The sequence below is a fragment of the Podarcis liolepis genome, assembly GCF_965112155.1.
Source record: "Podarcis liolepis genome assembly, chromosome: 5".
NCBI lineage: Eukaryota > Metazoa > Chordata > Lepidosauria > Squamata > Lacertidae > Podarcis > Podarcis liolepis.
In genome coordinates, this window is record NC_139556.1 from 62,336,669 (window position 1) to 62,351,459 (window position 14,791).

Here is a 14,791-nt window from a genome sequence, read left to right on the forward strand (position 1 = left end):
CTCAGATTCTCGTAAGACTGTTTTCCCAGAAATGGAATAGGATGCTACACATCTACACACCAAGGTCTCTAAGACAGGTTTGCCAAGTCCAGAGGAGGTGCTGGGAGGCTTCCTGTTCCCTTAAGAATGCCACAAAAGGGATTTAAACAACACACACATGCTGACCTTTAAAGCTCTGAACGCTCCCTCTTTCTTCCCATTCAGGACGGCCTGCCCTTTGCCTGCCCCTCAGGGCTGGCATGTCACGTGGGGCTGGACCTCATCAGTGGCAGCCTCTCCTCCTCCTCACCCACCCTCCAGCAGCTGCTACAAGCTGCCCAAGGGAGGAGGCCAGCAGCGGTGGCCATGGAGAGGCGCAACCACTGCCATCACCATCGCTTGGGACTATCACTGGTTCCTCCTCCTCCTCCTCAAGCTTGTCAATGGCGGGGGAAATAGGGACATTCTGGGATCAAATCAGAAGTCAGGATGGCTTTTGCAATTCCAGGACTGTCCCTGCAAAATCGGGACACTTGGAAGGCATGCAACAACCTGTGAGATGGTCAGGCTGAGAGTTGTGTGACCCATGGTCATCCAGCAAGCTTCATGCTATATAGGCATGTGAACTCTCAAGTGATGTTAGCCCCTACACCACACTGTCTCATTCCCCCAAGTCATCCTGACAAGCCCCACTGTGTACCTTCAGGCCAGGGGGAGGACTAAGCCACAGGGAGTTGGTTGGGAAGCCCCAAGAAAGAGTAAGAAGCAACACTCCAATGGGAATTAAAATATTAAAGATTTGCTGGCACCTGTAATTGGATCTCCTCCTTTGTATTCTATATATATCACTGAGGAGCTCTGACATTAATGGCTGCTGTACAGCTTTGTCCCAGAGTTCCATGCAGGTTCTCAAGCTGATATTTATTAGCATGGAGGTCATATCCAATCAGTCTATTGGCACGAACTGCCTAGAGTGTGTGTCTTAACAACGAGGGGAGAATTAAATCTACTGCTTTGCATCATGGTGCTGGAATAAGATGCTAACCGCCCAGGAGACTTAGTTGAATGGGTAATATATAAATGTCATAAATAAACAAGTCAGCAATTCAGCCCTGGAGTCATTGTATTTCCCGCAGCTGTGCAGAAGATGGGGATTTGGAAGAGTCAGACTGTTGGTCCATCCAAACCAGCACTGTCTGCATTGACTAACAGGAGCTCTCCAATGTTTCAGTCAGGAGCCTTTTCCAGCCTTATGTGGTGATGGCTGGGATTGAACCCGGGACCTTCTGTATCCAAAATATGTGTTCTCCCCCTAAGCCATACACCTTATTACCTGTGTCACTCTGAAGATCCCACAGCTGTTCCTTGTTGGGATCATTGCTTTCCATTCGGACATACAGGAGAGTGGAAAGTGAATGGTAAGAAGCTGCATTATAACAAGTGAGACATTTTGCCCACCTAGCCCTGTGTTGTCTATAATGACAGATAGCAGCAATCCAGGGTGAAGCACAGCAGTCCTTCCCAGCCTCACCTGGAGATGCCAGAGGTTGAACCTGATACTTTCACATGCAAATGATGTGCTCTAATGCTGAGCTTTAGTCCTTTTAGCTTTCACAAAAAACTTTTCCGGAAAATGGACTATTTGTCTTGCCCATTGCTATGACAATGTCCACATAGGAGCTTTGCAAAAGTAATGCTTTAGCACTAAGCAGAAATTTCAGACAGCTGGATCCTGTTGATTGAGATGATGCTGATGATCCACATGGAGACTATTCTGCCACAGTTGTCCATGACTGTCTTGTGGAATAGTGGGGATCATAGTACTGTGTGATTTGTGAGATGGTTCTGAATCAACACACTTGGCCCATGCATGGACATGCTTAATGTAAACTCTGTTGCTATTTCTTGGTGCATCAGCAGCGCTCCGGTGAAGACAATGGGACACTAAGCACATTTTCTGCCGGTGATAAAAGAAGGCTTTTACTCTTTGAATGTATCACTTGTGAATGTTGTTCATGTGGGAGCCAACTTGAAATGGATCCAGTTCCGGGTGTGAGTTTTACATCTGAATTTTAGATGCAGGAAATGCAATGACAACAAATATGATTTAAGCTAGATGATGCATTGACAACTGTGAAGTTGAAGTTGATCTTAAAGATGTGTATGAACCTGTACATTTCTGATTCCAATGGACACAATTAGGGATTGGTATAATAAAGGACCCAACCGTGTGTAACTCATGTATAACTGGTACAAACAATGGAGTATAAATATGTGTGCCTTGAACAGACAAATGCATGCTGTCTGGATATGTCATGAACCACTTTAAATAATTGAGCAAAAAAGCAAAAAACAAAACTCTGATGGAGACAGCAGGGTTAGAAAAGCAGAAGAGCCATTCATTAATCCAAAATAGTTTGGCTTTACTCCATGGAGGACACTTCATTTATTCTTTTGAAATCTGTAGTGTTCACAAGTTTGGCATATGAAATAATCACAAACAATGAATTATTGTGTTTGGAAGGGGGGGGGGAACCCCCAACACGGCATCTCTCCCCCACAAGAACTTTGTTTCTATCTACAACTGGAACTTCGTCTGAGGAAGCAAAACTGGCCAAAAAAAGTTTTCATAGATTATAGCTTTTCCTTTTACTCACTCCCCCCTTTTCCTAACATGAACAAGAGAGCTCTGATTCGGGGGGGGGGGGGGCTTGCACTTTGGCTAAATGGAATCTTTCTCCTCACTCTTGGCAACCATGAGAGTATTCTTGTGCAGTATGACAAGGCTCTCTCTAGTCAGTGCTATATTTATCTTGTAGCTGAACACACATTTGCAAGAGCTTGTTCAATAACAGAAAGGCAACAAGCCAAGGCAGTTCGGTCCTAGGAAGTTCTTTCCAGCATCCTCCCAACTCCAGGCTGACTGCAGCGGCTGAGTTTCTTGGCGGCCGGGAAGAGTTAACTGCAGACTTGCAACAAAGGATGATCTGACTTGCCTGTGGCTTTGTCCAAGGCGAAGAAATATTTGATAAGATGGAGTTCAACAAGCTTCTGAGTGCATCAGGAGGACCGAATCAGAGACGAGAAGAGGAGGCTCGTGCCAGTGCTGGCGGCACGGATGCCGGTGTCAGTGATGACCTGGATTTTGTACAAATGTATCTTACCTGTTTACCTGAGAGATACATGGAGGCAAAGTTTACGCTGACAGCATATCTGGCATGCTGGCTAATCTTGAAACTCTGTAAGGTAAGAGGCTGATTGCAGAAGGCTGGAGGAGCATTACTAGTTAACTTTAGAAATGCAGGTCATTCCTGCTCCCTCTCTGCTGAGTGGTCATTTTTAAAGGCATTTTTAAAAAGAAGGGAGGGTGCTGCTATGCTTAAAAGGCCTTTAAAAGGTTGCCTTTAAATGTGGCATGCTAAACAACTGAAAAACATCCAAGGAACACTGTCTTTTATCTCCCTCTCACAGTGCTAAATAATAGCCCCTACCCAAACTTCTAACATCTTTCCACAATAGTTGATTTCCTATTGTAACTTTTTAATATGGTTTTTGCTGCATAGATTGTTGTATTATTGTAAAGTGTTGTGGTCCCCCCCCCCCCACAAACGGGGTATATAAATACTTTATAAACAGACAAACAAACATGTCATTCTCTACCAAACAGATTAATGAATTTAGGGATATGAGAGAACAAGTGAAAAAAAGAACTATTCCTTGTATTTTTCAACTTTATCCTTGTAGTACTTATCTGGGGAGTCCTATATATGTCTACTCAGATGTAAGTCCCATTGAGTTCAAAGGGGCTTACTCCCAGATAAGCAGTTATAAGGACTGTCGCCTAAACTGCTGACGGGCTTACAGAACACATGAATATTGAATACTGCAGAGATTTCTGTTGACCTGGAATGTGACAATATTAGGCCTGACTTTTAAAACCAGCTTGTATATAGTTTAGACAATGTGAAGTCTTAATAGCTCTGATGTAACCTCTAAGAAACTAACCTCTAAAATCTGTAGCAACAGAGGAATATTTAAATAGTTAAAGGAAAGAAAGAGGTACTTTAACATGTTATTAAAAGTCTCCTCTGGGACATTCTGATATTTGTGTTTTAGGGAAAACCTCAAAACACTGAAATTCAGTAGATATGGAAATAATAACTCACAGCTGCATAAAACTGTATATAGCATAATATTTGAACTTCCGAACTTCCATCCTTTCCCTTTTAACTTCCTTGCAAAAAAAGAATGGGGATGAACTCAAGATAAGGGGGGAAGCTAGTTCTTCCGGATACTTGCAGTGTTTGTTAGTCCTTTGAAATGTGGTAACACCAACACCATACATTTAAAACACACCCATACCACTTTAACAGTCATCACTTCCCCCAAAGAATGCTGGGAACTGTAGTTTGCTCCTCACAGAGCTACAATTCCCAGGACTCTTAAAATACCATGTTCTCAGGATTCCTTGGGGAAGCCACGTGCTTTAAATGTAAGTGCTTTAAATGCAGCCACTGATCCTGCAATGTGGCCACATCCTTATGCACAGAAGTTGACCGTGCCCCATGATCAGGATAAACCCATAAGAGAAGAGAAAGTCCACTGGGTATGATAATGACATTCTGTGACCATCCAAGTGTCAGAAAATGACAGATGACAGCATTTCTCAGATTTAATGAAACCCTACTGTCTTCCTAAGTGTGCTAGATCTTCAGGGTCCTCCTGCATCCCCAATCACTTAAAATTTCATTGGAAAGATTACCACCTGGCTCCTACATCTCCACCCACACTTTCTCCCAGCCTGTGTCCAGCTCCTGCGCCTGACCCATGGCGCCATCCCTCCCTGGCTTCTTCTGTACTGCTCTCTTTCCGTGGCACTTCTTCAGCCTGAGGCACTGTCCATAGAGTATGCCACACGACCATGGAGTGCAGGGGAGAGGAGCAGCAGGACAGATGGCACCAAGGTTAGAAGGCAAAGCAGGGCAAATGGAGCGGGAGGCTTAAAAAGTGTGCTGTACTCGACAGTGGTGAAACTACCTGCTCTGGCACCGGGAGCAGCGTACATCCGGGGGCGTGGCACACCACCCGCAGGGCGTGGCGAGCGCTGAGCATGCTGGATGGAACGCAGTGCGGACCATGCCCCCGCCCCCACCATTGTCCGCCAGTGGTACTCAATGGATGCTCCAGCAGCTATCAGAAATTCAGACTCCTAGGGAGATAGCCCTCACTGTCTAAAGGCCTATTTCCAATAAGATAAGCTTTATAGAGGCCCTGTGGAACATATGTACTTTGTATCCATGGGGCCTCTTTTAAAGGACTCACCCTGTACACTGGGTGCTTTCAGATGAGGGTTTATTGTGGGACTGTATCAAATCTGTATCAAAATGCAAGCCCGAAAGGTATATTGGGCCTTCTCCATCTATATCCTGATTTTCCCTTTCTTGGAAAAACCCAAGACTTTTTTTTAACAAAACATAAGAAACTCTTGCCAGTGACCCATTTGTGAAAGCAGGGTGACCCATTTGCAGTATAAATCCCTTTTCCAGAAGCATCCTGAGCCTTAGCTGTGTATTGGGCCTGGGATAGCTCACTTTGTAGAGCATGAGATTCTTCATCTCAGAATGATGGGTTCAAGCCCACATTGGGCAAAAGATTTCTGCATTGGAGGGGGGTTGGACTAGCTGACCCTCATGGTCCCTGCCAACTCTTCAGTTCTACAATTCTGTGATTCTATAGACCTGTTTCCAATAAGATTAGCAAAATATTTTGTAGCCTCCTTAGGAAGGGGTGGGGGGCATACCCTAACCTAGTTTAATATTAGGGAGTGTTATCAAGCCATAGTCTGAACACAACATAACTTCTATTTTATCTCTCTCCCACCCCCTAATTTCCTCCTACCCTATAAGATAAAGCCTAAGTGAGAAGCAAACCCTTGCAACGTGACTGCAGGCATGTATAGCTACGGAGACTATACTGTCTAATTATGCCTAACACAATGAACTTGCATGAAGGGCCTTTGTTTACAGTCTCCATCATCAGACTAGAATGAACAGAGCCATTGAAGAAAAGAAATGCAAAACCAGCTGCCTTTCGCAGCCTTCTGTTGTTCTCTTTTGGCAAAGAAACAGAGCCAAATTTATCCCAGGGGTGATTCCACTGAAGTCATCAGAAGGGAAAGTGCACCACGGATGAATTGGGTGGGTGTTTGTAGATGTTTGCTTTGCTGCTAGTTTCCTACCTCCCCCTCCCCCTTCCCCTTCCCCTTCCCCGGCCACCCTAACTTTTGCTATTTGTCTTTCCTTTGCAGAGAGCTTTGGAGAAAAGATGCTCAGCCTCTCAAAAGGTAGGATTTCATATCAATTATAAAATGCCACCAGATGCTTCTTCATTAACAAACTCCCAACCCATTCTTGTGGACAATTAACAAAAAGTTTCATCTGAACAATCTTAGGGCAAATGAGCTTTATTCAAAACAATTCTGGGTTTGTACATGCACTAAATAAGAAATTTAGATTTTCTTTTTATTGAAACAATGAAGTATATATTATAGTATAGACAATACATAAAGAAGATTCTATAATTACCAGTTCATTCTGATTATATAGTTTACACTTACACACACACACACACACACACACACACACTGGGGTAGAAACAAAGCTATTGTGCAACCTAATATTTCACAAGAAGAACATTCCGTAAGATTTCCAAATTACAAAGATGTCAACCACATATCTTATTTCCAACTTCTTGGGTTATGTTTCTACTGAAGTTTGACATCAATAACAAAAACAATGTCAATTTAAAATATGTGAACAGCTATATTAACATGGAATGTCTCTATCACTTTTGCAGCTGAGCTTTCCTGCCCTCCATTCCTGCATAACGTTGGCTCTAAACATCCCTCCCCAATTAAAACAACAACAACAAGCTATTTGGACTTTACATCCTTTTCCTCCCTTGTCTTCACACAAAGCAGTTGGCAAGAGTGCCGACCTCCCCAGAGCAGATTCTTGCCAGAACGGACTAATCAATATTCAAAGGAGGAGGCTGCTCATTATGCAGCCATTGATTATCTCTGTAAGTTGCTCACTGTGCATTTTTCACTCTTCACTCTTTTCCTCCCTAACCGCACGCCTAACTGCGCATGTACGCACACAGGCGACCCTCCCCACAAGGCCTCCCTTTTGTGTCCAGCAGGAATACAAAACCGACAGAAAAAAACCCCCAACAACCCATTCAACACCCACCCATTGAGGTCAGGGAATGGTATGGAAAAGGAGGGGTGGAGGGGGAGTAAACCCACCCTGAATGCAAAATACTCATCCTCACCTTCCACACAGAAAAAAAATAAATAAAAAGCAAAGGAAAACCCTAGCCCCCCTAATTCTAACAGTAAAGGTCAGTGTAGCTGATGGAACTGTGTTCTGGAAAATGAGGAATGAAGAGATAATGGAATATGGGGCGCACCTTATCTATTGCAGCTGTTTTGAAATGCCACTGGGCTTGGATCAAAGCAGCCTGTTTTGTGCTTTATCCAGCTTCCTGTTTCATTTGGGTTGCTATTGAAAGAAATGTAGTGGAGGCAGGCAGAATAACTGGCTCCTCGTCCTAGTGGTGCCTCCTTAAATTAAAGAGAAGGGAACAAGCGTGCTTTGGGATGATGATTTGGTAGAAGGACAAACCAGGAGACGAAGCCACACTGTAGATTTAAGGCATGTGGCTTCCACCAAAGAATCCTTGGATCTGTGGTTTGTTGAGGGTTCTGGGAACTGTAGCTTTGTGTGAGGGGTAAACTACAAGAGTCTTTTGTGCTTTAAACGTATGGTGTGTATTGTTGTCCCATGAAGTCTCATTCCATGAATTTTGATGACAAAGTGTTGCAATCGTTTGGCTTTCTTTCCAGCTCAATGTCAAATGACACAAATGCAACTTTCTGAGCCGTTGTTTTTTTTAAAACTTCCAGAATTATACATTTAAATCACAATCAGTTCACACTGTGTCTTGATCTCAATTCATATGTTAATTTAGTGCTGTGGGAGCTTCCATGCAGTCAAGCTCAATGGATTAAAAGATGGGACTTTCTCTGAATGTCCGACTTAGAAGATTTCACTTTTGATTTGGGAGGACAAGTTTTTAATGATGTCCACGGAAGAAGAAGTCAAAATACATTCAGAATTTTTCAATTTATGGTTGCATTCAAACTACAGTGTGAGTTCTTTGTTTCAGACATTGCACTGAGAGAATGGAATATCATCCTTTGACAGAACAGATTTACTGAAACCTATTCTGAGATAATAAATTGCTGATAGCTGTACCTCTTGTTAACTACTGGAGATTGGATCCCCACTAAACATTAGAAACTGTCCTTTACTAACAAATGCCTTTCAAACAATATGCTTCAACTATGTTAGAACATCTATAACATAGTTACTTTTCATGCCACTGTCAAGGTGCTGTTTGCAAGTCAAAAGGGCAAGGGAAGAGGATGCTGATGGGTTTTTGTTGGTTAAATCCAGCTCATTCAACATGCCCTTTCCTTGCAAGTGTTCTGCTTCTCTGCTCCAGCTTTCATTGTTTAGCAGCACTGCAGGCTTCTAAGAAGGATTGGTCAGCATTTTGCACAGCGACCTGGCACCAGAACCTGTAAAATAAAATGCTCGGAACTAAGCTGCTTAAAGTGCTCTGCTCATTCAATAGCAGCAAGCAGATTTATTGTCCATCACATCTAGATCTTTTTTTATTGTGTAACAAGTTAAAAACAATAAAAATCCACGTTTAAAAAACCCATTCATTTTATACTATTTCTATAGCAAACAGTACATGTTGTCTTTCTCCACAGTCAGACACCAGAGGTCACAGTCAGACACCAGAGGGGCCACATTCTGTAATTCCAAATTACATGGAAACAGAGCTTTATTTAAGATGGGTTGAATAATAGAATTGTAGAGTTGGAAGGGGCCACAAGGGTCATCTAGACCAACCCCCCCTGCAACACAGGAATATTTTGCCCATTGTGGGGCTTGAACCCACCAACCCTAAGATTAAGAGTCTCATGCTCTACCAACTGAGCTATCTCAGCAGGTTGCTTTGGAACCTTCTTAGTTCTCTCTTGGTAAAAACAGCCAAAGCCACTCTTTGCTTGAACTTTACTAAAACCTGCTGTTCCAATTCCCCAAAGTTTCCCAGAATGATTTATGCCTATCCAAAAAGGAAGGGAAATATTTGTTTGCGTTTGTGTGCCTTGTTACTTTCATGGTTTTCACCACGCAGAACAAAATAAGTTTAATGCTCTGCATCCAGTTTTAACTGGTGCCAATTGTGGCAGTTTACTTTCTTTTCCAGCATCCAGGATAAGTTATGTTATCCAGTGGACACACTCACGCTCATTATTAAAACAAACTCTGCATATTTAGCAACATGATTGCTCTGGTAAAAATATGAACAGATTGCCCTCTGGTGGCCAATAAAAGCACACCTCATCAGAAGAAACATTCTTGGCTCTGAAGCGGCAGGCTGACTTGTTTTTGGGGGAGAAACCATGTGAAAAGCCTAATGTTCTTGAATACTCTGCATATTTGCTTATTTTATACTAGCAGCCTCAAATCTGGCATTGCTTGGAAATCCTAAGAAACCAAAGATCAGCGCAGTTTTGAAATCAGTGGGTAAAATCAGTGCAATTTTGAAATGTTTGCTATCTTGATTCAAAGTAGAGTCCAGTTGTATACAAGTGTAGATGACAATCAGTTCTGAGAATTTTAATAGAATTTATTTTGAGTGCTTAGAGTGGTATTCAACTAATTTTGTTCTGAGTAAACCCACTGAAATTAATGGACACAACTTAGTTATGTTTATTAATTTTGGTGCACCTACCATGCATAAAACAAAGTTGATATACCACCAAAACCACCCTTAGATTATATTTTAAGATAACGAAAAAGTTACCTCCCAAGTACAAAGAATGTTATGTTTCAAGCACAACTGGTTCATCTAGTATTGTTACTAATTTCAGTAGTCAAGATTGTCATTGCATCTAAAATGATTTATTTTCATTATGTAAACATTTCCTATTTCATCAGCAAGCTGGACAAATACGAACAAGTATGTACACAAACATAGGCTTAACTCCTGTATTCTTTGCTGAAATACAAAGAGCACTGCCTAAAAAGTTGGATTTCAGTGGCCTGTGACATGTACTGTCAAATCTGTCTTTTGCTTACCCTTGACTAGTAGAGATTGGAATGCATAAAACAGAGAGCCATAGATCTTTCCAGATATTTTAAACAAGTGTTTTACTAAGGATTCATCCTGATTTGTTTGCACAAAAATTAGGGGGAGGCTATATGACATCAACTCTTTATTCAACGTTTAGTCAGATTTGTTTATGGTGAGATAAAAGTCACAGCAACATGCAATTGTTGTTCCACATCCCTACTGCTATCTCCATGTGCACCTGAAGATCAGGTGTGGATGAGGAAGGACCCTCGTGTCATCAGGCTGAAGGCCCAAAGAGATCTAGAATCAAGAGGCACTTCCAGACTATCATTATTTTTAGGTGGGACTGAATCAACTACTGGCAAATTCAAGTTGTGCTATTTGGTGCTCTTGCACATCAAACTCACTTCCCTCCAAAACTGTGGGTGTGGGTGTGGGTGTGAAAAAGGAAATGGATGGGGAACTATACCAGATGTTATGGATAATGCTTGATGCAACGTTTTACCTTCCCACAAATGAATCAGAATGAATGTTCAATAAATTGCCAAAGTCGTCTGACCTCCCTGCAAACTTTGTGCATGCAAATCAGGTCATTATACAGGTCATCTGGGAGTGACCTAGCTGTACTTATTGGGCTGGATCCAAACTTTGTCTTCTGAAAATGGGAAAGTTGCTTCTATCAGTGGAAGGTTTTTGATCCAGTGGAGAGATCCCATTGGCGGTGGAGAACAAGGTGACTTTTGCTGATTTCTGCCTGCCCCTGCAGACCCCAATGCCACCTTCCATGCTGTTCAGGGGAGTCTCTCAACCCTCTGGATGAGATTTTTGGAGGGCACAAGGTACTTGAGGGAAAAGAGGGATTCTGCAAAAGTTGCCTCCCTCCTCCCAATGGTAGGAGTGAAATATGGATCCAAGCCATTGTGTGTTAATTCATAGCTCTTTCAATAAAAGTGTGTCTCTTAGGCCCTTTTTATTTCTATTTTTTTTTGACCTTTAGGTTCTCTTATTTGGTCTTTTGGTTTTAATTGTCATTGCCTTTTTATTTCTAATACCCTCAATTGTTAACCTTTCATCTTGTCTCCTTGCTCTTTCCTTATGGTTGTTTGCTCACTCCCTTATGTTAAATATTTCAAAGACACAAGGTCATATTTACCCTCTAATCTTTTCTTACCCCATCCCTTCTGGTTTGTTTGCTTGTCCACCAAGAATGTTGCTATTTCTCTTTCTTCTCAAGCTAGAGAGTTTGCTGCTATTTTTGAGCATCCTCTTCCTTTTTCTTCTTGGGTTTCACCATGAGCTAAGGCTGTGTACACATTTAAAACTCAACTAGGCTGTTCTTTTTCAAAGTTGCTTTGCGGTGGAAATGCATCAAAATGCATTTGTTTGTTTATTAAATTCAAATACTGCCCCTCATCACAAGATCTCAGGGTAGATATGGATTGTGACCAATGTCGTGTGTAAACCCCTTCCTAAACTAGTGGTAGGACTGCGCTTGGCACACAGTAAAGAGTTGTGTGTGTACACAGCTAAAGTCTTGTTGCTTTCAGTTATCAACCATTGCCAGAATCCTAGGCTTCTTCAAGCATTAACCATGTGTAAAGGGCAAATATGTTAAAAGGGGGGCTCAGGGCTATGCATTTAGCTCAAGCTGGACCAGGGGTCTGCAACCTGCGGCTCCGGAGCCACATGTGGCTCTTTTACATCTTTGCTGCGGCTCCGGGGCAGATACTAGCGAGGGGAGGAGGTGCATTGTGTGCCCCGACACTCCTCACTGTGGCGGGCGCTGTACTGGCTGTGACGTCGCATGGGGGAGGTGCGTGCGTTAGTCACGCACCGTCCCGACGTCACCTTCCCGCCCGCTGTCAGATTGTGGCTCCGGAGATATATTTGTTTTAAATGTTGCAATGGTTTTGCGGCTCCCAGTTGTTGTTTTTTCTTCGGAAACGGGTCCAAGTGGCTCTTTTTGTCTTAAAGGTTGCAGACCCCTGAGCTGGACCATTTGTCCATGGCTCTCTGGGGTTTCAGGCAGGGGGCAGTCTCAGTCCCGCCTGGCAATGCCAGGGATAGAACCTGGGGCTTTCTTCATGCAGAACAGAAGCTATGGACCTTCCGTCAGAGGAAACTCCCCACTTCAGAAGTAGCAATGGAACGTGAGAACAGCCATAAGGAGTTGCATGTTGACCTAGGTGGGTCTAGAGGTATTGGCCTCCAGTCACATTCTACTCATCATGTTTCCCTTCTATGGTAGTCAGTGCCCCCAGTGACATGACTCACTGGCCTGCAGAGAGGTTCTGAACTGCACGAAGCCCCTGCAGGTGAGCAGGCAATATCATGCAAAAAACCCACCCCACCCCCTAATGCTATTTCACGCTAGCTGAACCCACACTCTTTGGTTGAATGTGCAGTGGTACCTCGGGTTAAGAACCGAAACTGTTCTTAACTTGAGGTACCACTTTAGCTAATGGGGCCTCCCGCTGCTGTCACTGCGCGATTTCTGTTCTCATCCTGAAGCAAAGTTCTTAACCCGAGGTATTTCTGGGTTAGTGGCGTCTGTAACCTGAAGCATCTGTACCCCGAGGTACCACTGTTCTAGGAAATGAAGAGGGTTGTTTTTCTCCCCTCTTCTGCTCAGAACGAAACAAGAAATTCAAGGGTTACCATGTGACACCAGATGCCTAGAGCATCTCATCCTCCAGCCTTGTTGATTTAAGAGCATATCACTGAATGTGAGTGGGGTGTGTGTGTGAAATATCTCCCACCCAGGAAAAAAAGAATTTTGGCATTGGCTATCTTTTAGGAGTGAGACTTAGAAAGAAAACATGTCTAAAATATTTGAGAGTGAGTTAGTTCAAATACCTACTTGCTGATAAAAGCACTGCCAGAACAGACCCTTTTAACTCACAGTAGCCAATGCCTGGTCTGTTAAAAACTAACTTGAAACAAAGCAATGAATGGTGAGCAGAAAGTGCAGTTACAGTTGCCCAGCAATAGACAGTAGATGGCACAGATCCAGTGAAAGGGCGCAACCTGACATTTCTCCACCACTTTGGGCTGGCTAACAATATAAAGCAATGCTTGGGATTATCCCTGAATAGACCTGAAAGTTAATAGGCAAATGTAGGGGCACGGTATAACAATAATCTTCAGCCTCTGCATCAGTGCCATTAAAGAAAACGAAGGAAAATGCCAAAGACCCTAGTGTGGGTGTATATAGCAAATGCATGTTTTTCCATAGCCCACTAAAGTTTTTGGCATTTTGTGATCAGAATATGAGCTGGCGGCTGGCACTTTCCCTAGGCAATGCTTGGCAATGTTGAAGGGCCCAGCCTCCCTGGAAAGAAGGTTTTTTGTTGGAAACCTTTCATTACCAAGGATTAGCTGTTTGGTAAACTTGGGTCTCCCATAATAGTCTGACGGGAAGTTCCATCTAATGAAAAGCTCATTGAAGAGCTGCTGGGAATGACTAGCTTGTGTCTAACTTGTTGTTAGGATTTCAGTACGGCGCTTCCCTCCCACTGTCCATTGCTCAAGAGGATAGAAACATGTTACGCAGTTCTATTAAGGATATTATTGAGAGGTTGACAACAAAGTCCAAAGATTCCACAGAGGATGGGCACTGGAGAAAGATAAGGGTTATGACAGGCAGTGCCACGGCTGGGCTGTGGGCAGAATTCTGAGGTGAGCCAAGAGTGGGGATGGACTGAAATTAATTCAGTTCACATTTAAATTCATTTCAGTTCCCATGAAATCAACACTTTCTGAAAGACTACAAGAACCAAAACACAGTCATCCTTTGAAATCTGAACGTCTCTGAATTTTGCAAGGCAGTTCAGTCAAATAATGTGTACAGAAATGCATATACTTGGGGAAAGCATCTGTAAGAATACACATATTTGTGAAACTAGTTTGGGAGTGTAGGTCCACAGCAGAAAAAGACCAAACAAATTCCTTCCCAATGCCTGGTCAGAAGCACAGGAGACGTATCAAGAAGTAAACTGGTAGCCAGGGCCAAAGAGCAGGTGAGGGCTGAAGGACAAACCAGTTAATGGGGTTGGGGAGCAAGACAAATGTCAGGACTGAAGAGCAAGGCAGGTCTGGAGGACAAGCTAGGAGACAGCAGGACCAAAGAATGACCAAGAATGAAAGAAAGAACAGATCAGAGCTCAGGCTCAAACAGGGTTCACATTGAATAGCAAAGTCACAGCTGGGCCAAAAAGGGAGTTTGAAGGCTTCTGTAGCTCTTTGCAAGTCTTGCAGATCAGCTAATCAGTGGTGCCTGCAAATAGCTGATGATCAGGATTTCAAAGTGCAGCACATGGATCTCCACAAGTGTTGATGATCAGCCGACTGGTGGTGCTGTAGAGGGTGGTGCACAGTGCACAGGGTGAAAATGGGTCATGCAACATCACTGTGCTGTCAAGTGATTGGCAGGTGGTTGGCCCTTTCCATCTGCCTAACATGGCCCATGGGAGGTGGGGGAGATAAAGATCTGGCTAGCTGACCAGATCCCGTTCCCCACCTCTGTTCTGGGGGAGGGGATGTCTAAAAACACTGGGACTGACCATCTTTCAGAATTAATAATGTAATGTATTTCTTT

At 43.2% G+C, this 14,791-nt stretch overlaps 3 protein-coding genes across 14 annotated transcripts in view; 2 read left to right on the forward strand and 1 right to left on the reverse strand.

The window, feature by feature from the left end:
* The window catches only part of KLHL6 (kelch like family member 6), a 118,258-nt gene that overhangs the window by 56,622 nt on the left and 46,845 nt on the right, over positions 1-14,791 (forward strand). The window lies entirely within an intron of this gene.
* Positions 1-14,791, reverse strand: part of GPR148 (G protein-coupled receptor 148) — a 97,036-nt gene that overhangs the window by 50,784 nt on the left and 31,461 nt on the right. Inside the window, exon 3 of one of the 11 annotated variants that reach the window (XR_014526826.1) lies at positions 3,019-3,117. The exons of 9 other annotated variants lie outside the window; for them this stretch is intronic. The gene's annotated coding sequence lies outside the window, so the exon portion shown is untranslated. Of the gene's footprint in view, positions 1-3,018; positions 3,152-14,791 lie in introns of those variants that run through there. One more of the 11 variants, XR_014526827.1, reaches the window with a different exon arrangement.
* The window catches only part of ARHGEF4 (Rho guanine nucleotide exchange factor 4), a 156,600-nt gene continuing 144,567 nt past the window's right edge, over positions 2,759-14,791 (forward strand). Inside the window, exons 1-2 of one of the 2 annotated variants that reach the window (XM_083505747.1) lie at positions 2,759-3,225; positions 6,287-6,322. In XM_083505747.1, coding sequence (XP_083361873.1) covers positions 3,013-3,225; positions 6,287-6,322 — 249 coding nt within the window. In that variant the 5' untranslated portion in view covers positions 2,759-3,012. Of the gene's footprint in view, positions 3,226-5,885; positions 6,177-6,286; positions 6,323-14,791 lie in introns of those variants that run through there. The other variant, XM_083505748.1, reaches the window with a different exon arrangement.